This window comes from Nomascus leucogenys, chromosome 17, assembly GCF_006542625.1.
Source record: "Nomascus leucogenys isolate Asia chromosome 17, Asia_NLE_v1, whole genome shotgun sequence".
NCBI lineage: Eukaryota > Metazoa > Chordata > Mammalia > Primates > Hylobatidae > Nomascus > Nomascus leucogenys.
Genome location: NC_044397.1, coordinates 10,696,349 through 10,713,103, shown reverse-complemented (window position 1 = coordinate 10,713,103; position 16,755 = coordinate 10,696,349). Strand labels below are relative to the sequence as shown.

The window sequence follows — 16,755 nt, the reverse complement described above, 5'->3', positions numbered from 1 at the left end:
CTGGGTCAGAATTACATACCAGATAACTGAACTACAGTTGTCCCAGCTTTAAAGTTCCCATATCTCCCCTGATAGTTCACTTTGCTATCATGCACAGACAGGGCCTTGCCAGAGCCTACCTATTGCAGGCCTACACTAAGAATTTACTATGAGGAAGAGTTGATCCCTCTCAAAACATATCACCCAGCATAGCGCTTGGATAGAACTTTTAGATTAAGGTCAGGATAAATAATATCCCAAATAATCCAAACATATAGAGTCAGCAGAAATGAATCCAATTCCCACTTTTGCTGATTATTAACTTTTGTCCTTGGAGAATTATTTAACTTCACTCATCCTCAGTTTCTTTCTATAAAATGGTGAAAACATTAATATCTTGGGGTTGCTGACAGAATAAAAGAAAATAATAAAGGTAAATCACCTAATTAAATTGCTGGCACAATTTCTTTATAAAATGTAAATGGTTCTCTTAAAGGAAAATTAAAGAAAGAAAAAAATATTTACTACTTTTATTGGAAAGTTTTTATATTAATTAATGAACAAGAAAATAAATGTGAGCCAAATCAATGTTGGTCTTTTATGTCAAAGAGAATAGTCTTCACCTAACAAATGGTAGCACCAGCAAAAATAGAAAAGGGAGTGAATTCAAAATGTCTCATAGCCTAGAAAAGAAGCACATAGAATTTTGAAGTACCCTAACCAGATCGATTTTATTTAAGGTTATCAAGAACACCTACAAATAATGGATTCCTAAGTGGACCTAACGTCATATATCAACTTAACCTAAGAGGGAAGTCTTTAGCAGTAGAAGGGCTTTGTGTATGTTAGGGGCTCTGTTCTGCTAAATATCTTTCATTGTAGACTAAGATAAGACATAGATTGCAAGTTGTGAAGAAAGCAACTACACTAGATGGCAAAAGCAAGCTGTAGTAATGGGGTGGCACTGTTCATTCACTTAGCACAAAATGAACAAACATGAGAGAATGTAGCTGTAGCTTGTCAAGGACAAATGCAACAAAGGCTTTAATGGAGTGTAGTTATATGATTCAATAATGTCATACTGCTGCTGAAAATCTAGTGAGTACTTATTGATATTTAATGAAAAATATCCATACACAAGCTTTCTATTGTTTATCCATTTGTCTTCCAGGTTAAAAATTTTGTATTTTGCTATCTGCAATCTGCTGTTAAATCTACCATTGATTTCTTAATTTCTGGTATTGTATTTCTCAAATTTTGAATGTCTATTTCATTGTGATTTTGTCATTTTAATTTTCTCATGAAATTCTCTATCTTTTCATATGTTTTGTGTGTTATTTCTTATATTTTCTTAAATATATCAATTGTGATTATTTTAAAGTCCTTATCTGCTAATTTCAGTGTCTACAACACCAGCTTCCTTGAAAAGTTTTTTTTTTTTAGTATCGATGACAACATTCTGTCTCTTTGCATGCTTAGTACTTTTATAATTGAAAGGTAAGCAGGGTGTATTCAAAAACAAAGCTGCAGATTGTGACCTTCGTCAGAGATATTAAATCTTTCCTCTGCTGAGCAGATAGAATGGAGGGCAGAGAGGCGCTGACCGCCTTAATTTATTTATTAATTTTTTTGAGAATCTGTGAGATCCTTTTCTCCTCAACATGGAGTCTGCAGGCATCTCTGCTCTATTTTCTGAGGTTTTTCAGCTTGGCTATTTAGCCTCACACCGTGTGAAGCTTCCGAATTTGGCAAATGCTTTGAGGGGGAGATTGGCTGTGTTTGAATATACTCGAGTCACCAATTTTATCACTCCAAGCCTGATCAAATGCCAAAACCTTTGCTGGTTCATCTGTCTCCCATCTGCTAGGGGCAAGACAGAATTCTCAGCTTCCAGCTAAACCCAGATTATCAAGCCATTTCTAAAGACAAGCAGTTGTTGCACATTATTTTAGAGTCAGTATCCCTCTTATTTGAAGGCTTTCAACTGTTACCGGCCCTCCTCAGAGACACTTGTTTGTTAAGTATCATGAAAATGTACGCTATTCCACTTTGCTTTTCTTGGGTTTTGTTTGGGCTTACGATTGTATCCTGCTATCCTGTGAAATTTTGGAATTTAGGAAACATCTTAGAAAGAAAATAGAATTTGAGATCCTTCGCCTCTCCAGTTTTGTCGCTCCAGTCCCATGGAATTGCCAGAGGTTCTGCTGTTTCTCTGTTTCCAGCAGCAGTATTCTCCTCAGACCAAGCCCAGATTCTCAGGCTCTACCTGCATCCAAAATTGACAAAGATCCCCAAGAACAGCCTCAAATCCTCAACTTGTATTTGTAAGGTTCTCGTCTTTCTTGAATTGTACTGCTTCTGGGTCTCATTGGTTTGGCTATCTCTGATGCCTTACATATATTATCTCTGTAATTGATGCCGCTTTCTAATTGTCTTCCATGACAGCATTGGCCTGATGCTAATTACTAGCATCATCCCACTAGAAAAACTTAAGTTTCAGTCAAGTACAATACAGGTTGTAATAGGTAGAGCTATAGGCACTATCTATATCAGATTAGATAGGGAGTAACATTTTCAATTTGAATGTGCTAAGTTTTGTGATACAAGGGATCACCTTATTAATCTTTCTGCCTTTATACCTATCTATCTATCACCCATCCATCCGTCTACCCATCATTCATCTATCTTGCTTTCATACTAGTTTCATTATAATTGATTAAACTGTTATTAAATGAAGAATGAAATTTAGTGTCTAAAACCACTGTAATAATGAATGGTCAGAATCTAGGTCCTGATGTTTTCATTGTCTTCATGACTAAAATGAATGAACCAAATTATGTGATCACTAATTAATTTTATGACTGAACATTTTTGCTTGAACTTAGGTCAGTTAATTTATGTGTGCTCCTGTAGATTTAACATTTATTGTTCTTAATTATTACTAATTATTATACAGTGTTCTACCAAAGTTTCTTTTCCTGACCATTTTTTGTTTATCTTAATGAATAATCATTGGGTTTCTGTACTAACGTATACATTAGAAAATTTATTACGAGAAAAAAGTGAAAAAATAATATTTAATGTATATGTATTTTTATCAAATACGCTTTTTGCCTGAAAAATCAAAAACAGCAAGTTTGAAGAAAAGTTGTCATGAGTGAAACTTAAAGAAACATTATCAATAAAATGGAAAGAGAAAACAGTGAGTTTTTAATAAGGAGAGAAGGTGAGGAAGCTAGAAGTCAGATCTTTGAGTAATTAACAACCTTTAAAAGAGTAAAATCACCGTAAGCATCATTAGCAACTATATGCAAATATAAGAATAAAATTGACTATGTTTACATTGTAGGATCAATCTCCTCATAATTTAAATTGAACTATTGCGATTTCAGATCCAGTATCATTTTCTTTTGCATATAGCAAAGTAATAATTATTTACTATGTAAATATTATGTTGGAGTAATAACAATGTAAGTATAATAATTAATTGATACATATTATCTCATTTCATCTTCATAACACCAATGGAAAGTTGGTCAACTTAGTCCTATTTAGTCACAGATGAATAAAGTGAAGCTTAGACAAGTTGTGAAAGTCGCCCAGGTCACAGAGTATATTACTATCAAAGCTATGTTGAAATCCCGTGATTTAAATCAGTATTGTCCAACAGACCTTTCTGCAATGTTGGAAATGTTTTATATCTGCACTAATACATAGCTACTGTCCACATGTGGAGACTGACTTATTTAAATGTAGCTGAAGAACTGAATTTTTAATTTTACCTAATTTTGATCAATTAAAATTTAAATGTCTACATGTGCCTAATAGCTATCATACTTGGAAGCACAACTCTAAATAATTAGTCTATACTGGCTCCTGGCCCTGAACACTCTTGTGGAGTATATAGAACACTATTTCAGAAAGTTGTTCTCAGAGTTAATATGCTGGAATATCACTCCTTGACCTACTTTTAACAGAAACCAATATTGTATATGGAAAAATGTAGTATACCTACTGATTTTATTAGTAAATATTATAGTAAACAGCTTGCAAATAGGCATTTTATATGAAATAGAGTATATAGGTCAGGTGTTTCTTTAAGCCAAAGGGCAATTTCCTTTCTTTATTTGAGTTTGTCGTTAGGCCACACAACATTAGGAAAATCATAGAAGGGAGGAAAGACAAAGGAAGCTGGTTATTTTCTATTTACTGAGAATGTATGAGATGTTGTCATTTTTGAGCTAAATGGCAATGCTCGATGGGTTCTGGGTCAGATTGGCAGCATGTGTTTGGTAAGTCCTGGCAGCAAAGGACATTTAATATGATTCAGGAGCATGTGAGGTGACTCCTTTTCCCTGCCTGCTCTTCCTCATGCCGAATGATTTAAAGCTAATATTAATGAGCAGGACTCACACGGCAAGGGTGCTCTCTATTCTCTCTAGAATTCCTTTCCACCATTCTTCCTTGGCTTTTTTTTTTTTTTTTAACTAAACCAGCACAGCCTTTACTTAAGCCAACACTAGAGTAGTGTTTTGCTTTATATGTGAAGCCTCAAAAAACAAACTAATGTTTTACATATCTAAGAACATTTTGTCAAAGAAAAGCAATGTCTCCTCTTCCTGAGAATCCATGTTAATTATTGCACCAGAATAAATTGAAACTTTTTCCACCTACTTTATTTTCATATTCTTGACTCTTAAAAGATTGAAAGTATTAAAACAAATGCAAGTAATTCCAGAACTTTAATCCCTCCTTTTCCTCATCGGCACTGGCTCATTTGCAGACTTTATACAGAAATTCAGAGTTGGCTGGTGGTCGTGGCTGTGGAAGGGAGTTTGATTGACTGCACATGTGTTAGAGCCATGCATACATTACTGAGGACACTACGAGGCAGAGTGGCCTCAGAGACACTCTTCTTAAAAGAGTGGTTGACTCAGGCCCCACCTATACAGAGCTCAGTTCCTAAAAATAGGTGCCAAGTTGCATCCTTTAGACACTCTGCTAAAATAAATTCAGCCGTCCCATCTACTTGCTTGATAGACCCTTCAGTGGAGCGGGCCTCCACTGCACTCATTGCTTTCAGGGGACTGGGAAATTTGCTGTACATGAAATAAGGGAGGAAGCTAGTCTGTGAAGAACTATAAAGATATATGATATTTCCACAAACTTGGGGTTAAACCTAAATGTCATAAAAGGTAAGTGTAATATAGTCATTGACTACATGTCTGCTTCCTGGATTGTAAAATGTTCTCACTGGTTACTTAAGGTCAATGAAGACCATAGGTCAAATTGTAATCATTGTAAAGGAAAATATCCAGTTGGATTTTGCTTCTATGATAATATTTACCATTGATTTAATAGGATAAAATTAAGAGCTTCATATGGTAATCTCTTCGAGGAATAGCATTTTTCATATTTATTATTGAAGAATAATGAGCCAAACTTGATAAACAGTCATGAGTTAAAATTATACTTCAACTTACAAATAAGAGAGAAAGCAGAGAAAAAAATTAGTTTGTCATTTATGAGCAGAAATGTAATGAATATATTTAAAACTATAAATTATATTTCTTGGAATTTGTTGAGAGAAAGGAAGAGTTTACAATGTTTTCAACTGTTACAGCTTGCTCAAAGAAATGCATGAAAATTATTCTTTTTCAGCCTTACTCTGCTTTTGTAGTTCTTGCTCCAGCCAGAGTCTCATCTCCTCTGGGAGTATTACTGGAATAAGATTAAAGAATCAGGTTCTTACATGTTTTGCAGAATTAAGAAAAGCACTGCCAGTTGGATCTGCCAGTCCTAATTATAGAAACTACAACTTTAAACAGAGAAGAATGAGATTTTACTTTAAAGATATCATGCCCTATATACTGTTTCAAATGGATTTTTCTTCTGTCTTCGATTGCTTGTGAACACCTTAATTTGGTCCTGTTGGGCCTAAATGTTTAGAAGTTAGAGACTGAAGTGATTTGGAAGAGACATGATAACAGAATCTCTTAAGACACCAACTAAAAGCAAGGACACTTTAAGATTACATAATACAGGGTTTAAATTTAGCCAGCTGGTGCTGAACCAAAAGATATTTTATTTTTACCAGTGCTCTATTTGGTCACTGACAAGCTGTAGGTTGTTTGAATTATTTTAAAATTTTATGTGCAGTGCGCCAAAGGACAGGCAAAATATTTACCTTGGCGACATTCAGAGCCATGGATTTAATATGAAAGAGCACCTGTTTTGAGTTTTGGAAGATAAAATTATTGAGTGGCAAAACTGTTGGGTCAGAAATGACAAAACCCTGAATTCTATGCTTAAGTATTTCTCTGCTCCTCCGCCTAATCTTTGAGTATTTTTTCTTCTTGTTAGCAACATGTAAACTAACAACTAGATCCATTTCTAAAAGTCAGTCCGCATTTCAGATGCCTGCACTATGGCAAAGTGCCAGCTGTTTGGGAAAAATGCAGTCTGGAGTTTGGACTAAATGTTTCTGCTTTCATCTGGTGTTGGGCATCTTTAAGACATAGCTTCCCTCCACCACCTGAAAAATAAAATGAGACATTCTTTAATGATCTCAGAGGGCTTTACTTGGGAAAATGGTCATGGAAAAATGTCAGTTCGGGCATCGTTTCTTCTGTGATTACAGAGGAAGAGGAGAGTGTTGCCTTTCTTCAGCTTTAATTTGAGGTTAAAAGCCCACAAGGTTCATGGATAATGTACTGTTGTTCACAGCTGATAGCTTCCCACTATTCTATCAGTTCCAGTCTCTCTCTTTACCTTTACCACGTTTGAAAAACTTCTCCACCTTAGTATTTTTTTACTTACTTGGTAAAACACTACTTATGATTAGGCAATGTGGAGTTGGACACTCCTTGTAACTTCAGTACTGGGACCTGATACATTTCTCTCTCTCTTTTTCTCTCTCTTGCTCTCTCTCTCTCACACACACATGCACACAACTCTGGGTATTAAAAGAGACCATTTTTGTTTGTCTTGTTTGATAGCCAGGAGTCATGTCTAGATTTATTAATTTGTAGAGCAGGGCAGACACTTAATAAGTGCCCAGCAGTGTAATTCCAAGATTATTGATTGAATGATCTGTGAAGACAGAACTTAATTGACATTATATTGTCTTTTTTATTTGCTTCCCACCTCCTCTTATGAAAGCATTGAAGTTACACTTTGAAATTTAATTAAATTGTAATGTGTTTCTTCCTGTTCCTGAAACACACACTTGCTCACTCACATCACAGGTTCATCCCTCACAGAACAGTTACTTCACCTTTTCTAATTAATTAATGACTTTTTTAGAACACTGGTTTATTCCATATAGGTGCTTGTTGTTTATTTGACTGTGTGGCATGTTGTATTATCTGTTTTCTGACACTAATTCTGATATTAAGTGTTGTGTCTTTTCCAACACCAACCAATTCTCCAATTCTCTGACACCAACTGGCTGTCCTACAATTCAATTCAGTTCTGACACTAGGTCTAGGACTCGGCAAAGACTCCACGGGTTGAAGGCTCAGTCCCACGAGGCTGCCCACTTCAGGAGACAGCCACTAATGGAGTGCCCAGGCCACCAATCTTTCTGCCAACCTGACTAGTGATTAAGGGGTCCCTGCAACTCCCTCCTCAGATGATTGGCTAGAATGGCTTACAGAACTCAGAAAAGTGTTCTATTTGTTATTACTGGTATATTATAGAGGCTACAATTCAGGAACAGACAAATGGAAGAGATGCATAGGGCAAGGTATGGCATTAAAGGGCAGAAGCACACAGCTTCCTTGCTTTCTTCTAGCAAGCCATCCCCAGCACTTGGATGTGTTCACCAATCTGGCAGCTCACCAAACCCTGTCCTTTAGGAGTTGTTATGGCGGATTCATTACATAAGGCATGGGTGACTAAATCATTGACCATTGCTGATTGAACTCAATCTCCACCTCTCTCTTCTTTTCAGAGACCAAAGATGGGGTTGAATATTCTAACCATTTAATCACTTACTGTTTTTTTCTGGCAACCAGCCCCTATCCTGAAGCTACTCCCCACCCCTACCCCCCACTCCTGGCTGCCAAGAGTCATCCCATTAGCATAAAAAAGTCATTCTCAGGTGACTCCAGGGTTTCTATGCCAGGGACTGGGGACTAAGACCGAGTAAGTATTTCTTATAACATATATTATTATGACATATATTATTATGTCCACAATATGGTCTTCTCCTTTGACATGATACCTATAAACTCCAGAGTAAAAATTTCTTACTATTTATTTTCCTAGTTGTTGGAATCCACCTCTTACAAATTTAAACTATTTTTCCATTTGTATAATATAATCAGTAAGAGCACAAAAAACAATGACAATTAGGCAATGAAAAGAGCAGGTTTTGGTTTCTTGAAAAAGTTGAAAATCAGCAAATGCAATCAATTACTTGTATGAGTTTTTCACAACAATGACAATGTGGCCATATTTAATGACTCTTGGGGCTTTGTAGCCTAAATAATGGCATTAAAATAACCTGCCAGTGAGCAGCACAGTAAGTAATCCACATTCTTGGTAGGATAGTTTTACTTTTTCATATGTTCCAAAGATAAAAGAAATCCATTGGCCAGACATGGTGGCTCACACCTGTAACCCCAGCACTTTGGAAGGCCAAGGCAGGCAGATCTCTTGAGCCCAGGAGTTCGAGACCAACCCCATCTCTACAAAAAATACAAAAAATTAGCTGAGCATGGTGACATGCATGCCTGCAGTCTCAGCTACTTGGGAGGCTGAGGTAGAAGGATCACCTGAATCTAGGAGGTTGAGGCTGCGATAAACCATGATCGTGCCACTGCACTCCAGCCCAGGTGACACAGTGAGACCCTGTATCAAAAAAAAAAAAAAAGAAGAAAGAAAGAAAAGAAAAGACATTGCTAACACAAAGACCTCAGTGACTAGTTCATTTAATGCCTTCAAATTCTAGATTAAGAAAACTGAGGCACGGGAAGACTAGCTAGTAACTCATACAAGGTTTAAGCACAGAGAACTAGAAACTAACTCTCTTGATTTGTTTCTGTACTTCATGTCATTCATATCATTTTGCAAATCTTTGTGCCGAAAGACATCAACCCAACCCCAACCCAACCCCATGACTCCGGATACATTTCCAAGTATGTCTTGAAAGGCCTTGTTTTTCTTGCAGTAGCTTTTTGTGGCTTTCTTTTGAATACATTTCACGTTTCTCTTCAAATTAGGACAAACTGTGGAAAAGGAGACCTGTCTGTATATTCTGTTAAAACTCGAAAGATGATGACTGGTTTATTTTTAAATTTTACAAAGCATGTAAATTTCTTCATCTTTGTTAGCTGAGATTCTGCCCCAAAACCCCACTGTCATCACTGGACACATCACTTTTCACTACTCTTTTTTGGCAGGCCTTCAAGTAGATCTTTGTCTTTTACATTTTTCAAATAGTATGCAGATTATATCCTTGTTGCTTGGTGAACCTAATGCCTTAGATAGGTCTGACTGTTCAAAAGTAAGTAATTGCCAAATTGCTCCAGGCATACGTATCACTTAAAATAAATGTAATACCGAAAGAGTTTATTGTGGGAAGTTTCTCTGTTATTCAAAGATCCAATGCATCTTCCCCTAAAATCTGAATATATCTGCATGTATATTTCTAAATGAGTTAATTTGGTAGTTATCAACATAGAAAAGCTTTTTTAAAAAGCACGTATTAGCATTAATTTTAAAAGCACAGTCTGGCAATATAGTTTCAAAACATTTTCTCGGTGTTTTCCATTTCAAGTTTAATGTGGACTGAATATCAAATAATTTTTGAACAGCAATACTATACTATGTTATATTATTTTTAATTCATAGGAACTTAATTGCATTGAAGTCAATTGTAACTAGATCTCACATTATAAAGTTACTGGGTTTTTGAAAACAATGAACATTAAATTTTGATAAGTAGAGTCACATTTCCCCCCATTTAATTGCTTTGTAACTTCATGGGTAATTTATCAATATCTCTGTCGTTGATTTTTTGTTTATTTGCTTTGAGTCAGCACTGCCCTAATAAGTCACCTTTATATTATCTAACTAGTAAGCCATTGTGACAAATAATTAGCAGTTTGTAAACAACAATAGAACTGAGTGCTCCTGGGAAAGAGTGAACTATCTTTTCATAAAGCTAAAGATTACTCCTTGGTTTGTGTCTTGTAAGTTGGAGTTTTTTAATCTGGACTCAAGGGTCATATTATCAAATTGTTATATTCTTGGAAAAGGACAGAATAAAATAAGCATGTTCATGTTATTAAAGTTCTGTCAATTCCAGTGACAAGCTTGATTTAAAATCCACCACCTCTGCTTCTGCGGCATCCAGAGCTATTTTCCTGGGCACTGCATAGGGTAGAAGTCAGCTACCAGTGTGGGGTCCAGCAGCAGTTTCCAACTGGAACTCAGGAAATAGGACAAGGGAGGCACCTAGGAAAAGCAACTGGCAGCAATCAACAGCTTGATGTCCTCCAGTTTTCCTCTGTAGCATCTCAGTTTGCTCAGAGCAAGCACAGAACTTCATTAGAGCCTTGACTTCGCTAGTAGAAAATATGCTAGTCCTCTGAGTCCTGGAAGACTCAAAAACATTTATTTTTAGGAATGGAACTGTACTAGTGCATGCCCGCTTTCAGTCACTGACTCATTCTGGAATGGAAATAATTTCAAGATTCATCATCCCTTCATCATCCAGATCTGGACAATAGCCACAACTTTTACTCTGCAAAATTTCAGGGAAATGAAATTTGGAAGGCATGAGTTTGCATTTAAGTCACACCCTTTTGTTTCTCAAAAGATCTAGCTCAGCTATAGCAGTTGTCAACTCTAAATTACTAGTTATAGTTCCTAATACTCCACCCTTTAAATAGAAGCAATAAGTTGCCTCAAACTTCAATTTTTCACCGCTTTCGTTTACTTCACAATTTCAGTCCAACCAGTCACAGCTTCTTGACTTTGTCCTTATGTTATGTTACTGCCATTTCTTTCGATTATCCTCATATATACACCAATGTGTGTGTATGTGAATGTGTATGTGCATATGTATATATTCTTTCCTGTAAAGCATAGTGCTGCCTATGCTTTTATTTTGTTCTCCATTTCTTTCATATTCTCAAAGTCCATTTAGATGTTCAAAGAATGATGAATAGCCCTCAAATAACAACCAATAATCACAATATCACCCATAATAACATCTCTTTTTACTCTTTGTTAACCTTGAGTAGAGAGGCTGGGCATGGTGCCTCACACCTGAAATCCCAGCACTTTGGGAGGCTGAGGGGGGTGGATCACTTGAGGCTAGGAGTTCAACACCAGCCTGGCCAACATGGTGAAACCCCATCTCTACTAAAAATACAAAAATTAGCCAGGTGTGGTGGTGCGTGCCTGTAATCTCAGCTACTCGGGAGGCTGTGGCAAGAGAATCACTTGAACTGGGGAGGTAGAGGTTGCAGTGAGCCAAGATCACACCACTGCACTCTAGCCTGGGTGACACAGTATGAGACTCTGTCTCAAAAAAAAAAAGAAAAAAAAATTGAGTGAGATACTGACATAGTATCTTGTAATTATTCATATTGAGGAAGGGTCAAACTAAATTATAATGATAATAGCACAAGTTTCCTATAGGCTTATTCTTCCAGGGGTGGATATATAAAAGGAGTTTCAGGGGTTGATATATAAATTTTCATTGTTAGTACCATCTTTCCATTTTCTTTTCTTTTCTTTTTTTTTTTTTTTTTTTGAGATCGAGTCTCACTCTGTTGCCCAGGCTGGAGTGCAATGGCATGATCTCAGCTCACTGTGACCTCCGCCTCCTGGATTCAAGTGATTCTCCTGCCTCAGCCTCCCTAGTAGCTGGGATTACAGGCATGCACCACCACACCAGCTAATTTTTGTATTTTTAGTAGAGACGAGGTTTCACCATGTCAGGCAGGCTAGTCTCAAACTCCTCACCTCAGGTGATCCACCTGCCTCAGCCTCCCAAAGTGCTGGGATTACAGGCGTAAGCCACCACACCTGGCCCATCTTTACATTTGATCCATCCTTAAAATTGGAAAAATTTCACAAATAATGTGCTATTTTTCTCTTTCTCCTTTTCCCCTTCCTTCTTTTTTATTTCATTTCTATTAAAGACATCTGAATTATTTCCTGTAACCCCAGCATTATAGCCAGACTTGAAATGTATGAAGTGTTCTCAGTTTACCAGAATCACAGAAACATCATCTCCTAGAGCCAGAAGAGGTTCCAAATGAACTCCACATAACACTTTACAGGAAATTAGAAAATACTGTCAGGTTAACTCTAATTGGTTGAACGCAGACTTTGGAACCAGACTGCCTAGTTTGAATTCCATCTCTTACACTCACCTACTGATGGACCTTGGGCAAATTAACAACTCGGTGCCCCATTTCCTCATCTGACATCAGAGATCCTAGTAGTATCTATCTCATAGTCTTATTTCGAAGATTAAACGAATTTATCTTTGTAAAGTTCTAAAGCATCAGTCCCTGACACATAGTAAGTGCTGTATAAGCTTTTGTTATTAATATTACTACTATTATTATTTACTATATGAGTATAATGTAACATAATAACTATTATCAATATATTCCAGGGAGCAAGATAAGAATATAAAATAACATGTGACCCTATATGCTGAACATTGAAAACTGCAACACACTAAAAACGGTTTAAGAGAGAAACTGGTCTCTTAATAGGTTGTTCTGTTGTTAAAAATACGCTTATCTTTCACAGATGCACTCTTCAGCTCAAATTAAATTACTTTCCTCTCCTGGAGTAGTAGAAAGCTACTAAGTACCCCCTTCTTGTTATAAATTGTTCTGACACTTGAAACAAATACACTTTCTGTTATCCTTGGTGATGTCAATATCGTATTACTTCAAAAAACTGAATTCTTCAACCATCTCAACCCTAATGACTCCAGTCTCTTTCCTGACAAGGCTACTCACAGCCATATTTTAAACCTTGTCAGTAATGTGACCTAGTTCTTAGACTCTCAAAATATTCTCTCTGATCACAGTTTTTTTTCTTACATTCCTTGCACTCTTTCTTTTCAACTGAGACTGAGCTTGATCTTCAGCATAGTCTTCACATTCTTAGTATGTCCTGCACAGCAGCCCCTTCCACCTTTATTTACTTAATCTCTCCATGTCTTGAATCCACTCACAGCATCTGTGAAAAGATGGAAGAACTCTCACTCAGGAGTGAGGCGCTGGAAGATGGGTCTGTGGAGACCAGACTGTTTATCATGGGAATCTAAAGGAGAGAGGGCAAAGAGAACCCAATAATTGAAGAGGAAGCAAAAAAATCACAAGCCAGTGAAATGGTGCAATGCATCAGGAAAATCACAAGATCAGAAATCAGTGGGTATAGGGACAAGAAAGTTTGGAGCCTGCAATGGATGAGGGTACTCATTTCAAAACAAAGGCCAGAAACCATTCAGATGTGTTGAAAGCATCTGACTCTGGGTGGCAGGAGTAGCTTTGAGAGCTTAATGGGGGGATGCTAGACCTAATGCCCACTCAGCCTGGGCCCTGCATTAGCAGCAGAGCTTCCATTGACCCCCATATCACTCTGCCCCCAATTCCAGCTAAATCTATCAAACTGAAAACCAATTCAACATTTTCCCATAATGTGCTACTTTTGCTCCCATTCCCAGGCTGCCATGTGTGTGTGTGTGGGGAGAGAGAGAGAGAGAGAGAGAGAAAGATTCATAGTTCTGCACATAAGCTAATACTCAACATCATTTATTCACCTTTAACTGACTATTATTATACATTTGTCATTTTTCATGACAATCCCAAATGTTCTCTATGATAATATAAAACTGGAAAATTTAAGACTGGAAATAAGTTTGTGGGTAATATTTTTAAGCCATGTTATATTTTAAAAGTTTGGGCAACATAAGATTAGAGATTAAATAGTTACTACAGACGTGCATTGGGTGTAATACGGATGAAGCTGAGATCTGATGGAGTGTGTGTGGTAAGACAAAAAAGGGAAGACTGGGGATGCAGCCCTGGAGTCTATACATGGTTGAGTGTCAAGAATTTGTGTGTGTGTGTGTGTGTGTGTGTGTAGACTGGCCACGATAGATGAGTGTTATTTGTGTGTCTAGTCACTTACCAAATCTATGCTCAGGTTTGACACTGTAAAGAACGACACAGAGGGAGCTGCAAAGCATCAGCATTTTGTGTTCCTCCTTCTGTGAGGCTTTCTGTAATGGCAACCTAGTGTCAGGCTTAGTGAGGTTTGTGACATTTCCTGAGGCCCTGCACTGCTGGTGAATGGAACCTAGGGCTTTGTGCCACATCTGCTTTCCTTGGCAGGCTTCCAACTCAGGAGTACACTGGGACATCCTGAAAACCTACTGAGGTCTTCTTCCTAGATCCCATAAAACTAGGAGGATACTGCTTCTGATTAAATGGTCCTCCAAAGAAAAATGTGGCAGGGGGTGGGTTGGTTGTGCGTAGGTATATGTGTGGAGTGGGGTGGGTGTTTTCATGTCCTGTCTGTACTTAGCTCACTGGGCTGGGGAGGCTAGTTATTTTCTTCTGGACTGAAATATGATGGAGACATGAATGTATCTGGAATTTTTTAGCCATAACGTTTCTAATTGCTTTGTGCAGCTATATAATAATGAGAAATTTTGGCAGAAATTACATTTGGCAGAAAGCCCAAAATTGACTGGTTTCACTTTCCAAGCAAACATTTTTGCACAGTTCCAATTTTCACCTGCTCATGTGGTGCCCTGCTGAGACTTTTGGTTGAAGAGCTGAATTTCGTTGTGGGATAGTCAAAGGTTTACATGCAAGACGTCTATTTTTGCTCCTTCCTGGAAGCTGTAATTCCAACTTTCACATAACTTCTCAATGTTGCTTAATAACTTCTATTGCAGAATTTAAAACTTGTTTTCTACACTTCAAAAAAAGTAGGAGAGAGAAAGTAACAAAATCTGCCAATGAGAACCATGAAAAGACAGGCATTAACTTTTGCGATATTATTTCAAGTCAAATTCATTCAACAAATGCTGAATGGGCACCCACTGTTTATATGTCAATATGTTAAACATTAAGTACTTGTGAAGTTGACTATTTTAATCTCAACCATCAGTTTACTTCTCGGTGATCTAGAGATTTTAGTTCTAGATAAAAACAGAAATTTAATAATCAGTTCTGCAAAAATATTAGGGAAGGCTCTGCCACTTACTATTAGGGAACATACAAGCATATTATTTTTGAAAATATTTTCTATTTTTCCCACCCTTGCACGTAAGGAGCCTGAAACGAGCATTTCTGGCCACTGCGTGGTGGCCAGCCTTCCATATTCACAACTTCTTTAACACTGTGAAAGCCTAGTTTCATATGGAATTTTACAAAGAAATCCAATTGCTTTTTACATCCCGTCCCAACTTTCCTCCGCTTATCTTCTACTTCACTCGAGTTTAAATACCACTGGTGCAGGAAGATTTCTGTTTGCAAGTGTTAAATTCTTTGTTGTTAAATTCATCACTGATGTATCTGTCTTAATGTGCACGGGACAAAGCAGGTTTCAATTTGAATAACATTTAATAAAAATAACTTTGCCCTTTAAAAACAGGAGTAAAATAAACAGCATAAATGCGTTCTTCCATGTATGGTACATTTATAGCATTAGGTTTTGAATCTGAGGGAAAAGAAACAAATGCCTATGTCAAATTTTTAAAGATAAATAACTGTAAATAAATTAAGGGATGACGATACTGACTAATTATACACTCCATGTGTATCATAAGCAAGGAAGACTATTAAATTACTTCCACTCTTTGGACTGTTCCTAGTACCAGCATATCATTAGGAAACTGACATCATCTCTTTCTTTTGAAATTACGTGCTGCATTTATAGGGAAAGGATATTTGGGTCATGTTACTGATTACAGAGGAGAGTAACCCAGCATCTGATTGCATCAGAGTTTTGATACATTAAAATTTTTATAGTTTTAATATGTAAACATTCCTGTTCTAAACTTTTTTAAAAACCTGTTTAAAATGTATACAACATTATTCAGTGTCCCTTAAAATTATGAAAGAGAGGAATCAAAATGCAGTTGTGAAAGTACAAATATACGAACAAGATGCCAATTACCTTTTCATTTAATGCACATTAGAAAAACATAAAGCTTTGGTAAGAATAATGGTGTCCTACATTGATTCTTAACATTTCTGCTTAACATTAGCCAGGTAAGTAGAAATTTTATGTTCCTACCCAAGATGAAGTAATTAAAGGCCACATTGTTTTGAAAGTTCTCAAGGTTTTAGATACTATTTTTCAAAGTACATCACTGCTCTGAAAGAGTGAATTTACTTCCAGAAGAGTAGGTTATTCACCAAGCCATGCTGCATTATTTCAGCATTTTCACTTTTCTCCTTGATTGGTTCATTTTCCCAAATAATGTTCAGTAAAGAAAGTGTGTTGAATTAGTGTGGCTTCCTTTCTTTGATCAATTCTGTCAGTCATTAAGTTCAAAAGAAAAAATATCAAAGTATGCTGCTGTTCGTGGACTTAGGCAGAGGAAGCATTTTAAACAAAGACTTAAGATCATTGAAAAGAGTTTGTGTAAATTCAGGGATTGATTTTTCTAAGACAAAAATTGGATTGAATTAAATACATTTTATTATTCAAACAAAAAGCGTGATTAGTAGGAGAAAAGCTGCCAGGATGTCATGTATAAGTTGGTGAGAGTTGGAT

The 16,755-nt window shown here is 36.7% G+C and overlaps 1 protein-coding gene across 5 annotated transcripts in view; it reads left to right on the top strand.

Annotated features, from left to right (window-relative positions):
* XIRP2 (xin actin binding repeat containing 2) overlaps window positions 1-16,755 on the top strand; it is a 345,116-nt gene that overhangs the window by 268,220 nt on the left and 60,141 nt on the right. The window contains exon 4 of one of the 5 annotated variants that reach the window (XM_003266201.4): window positions 2,205-2,303. The exons of 3 other annotated variants lie outside the window; for them this stretch is intronic. In XM_003266201.4, coding sequence (XP_003266249.1) covers window positions 2,205-2,303 — 99 coding nt within the window. Of the gene's footprint in view, window positions 1-2,204; window positions 2,304-4,925; window positions 5,175-16,755 lie in introns of those variants that run through there. One more of the 5 variants, XM_003266202.3, reaches the window with a different exon arrangement.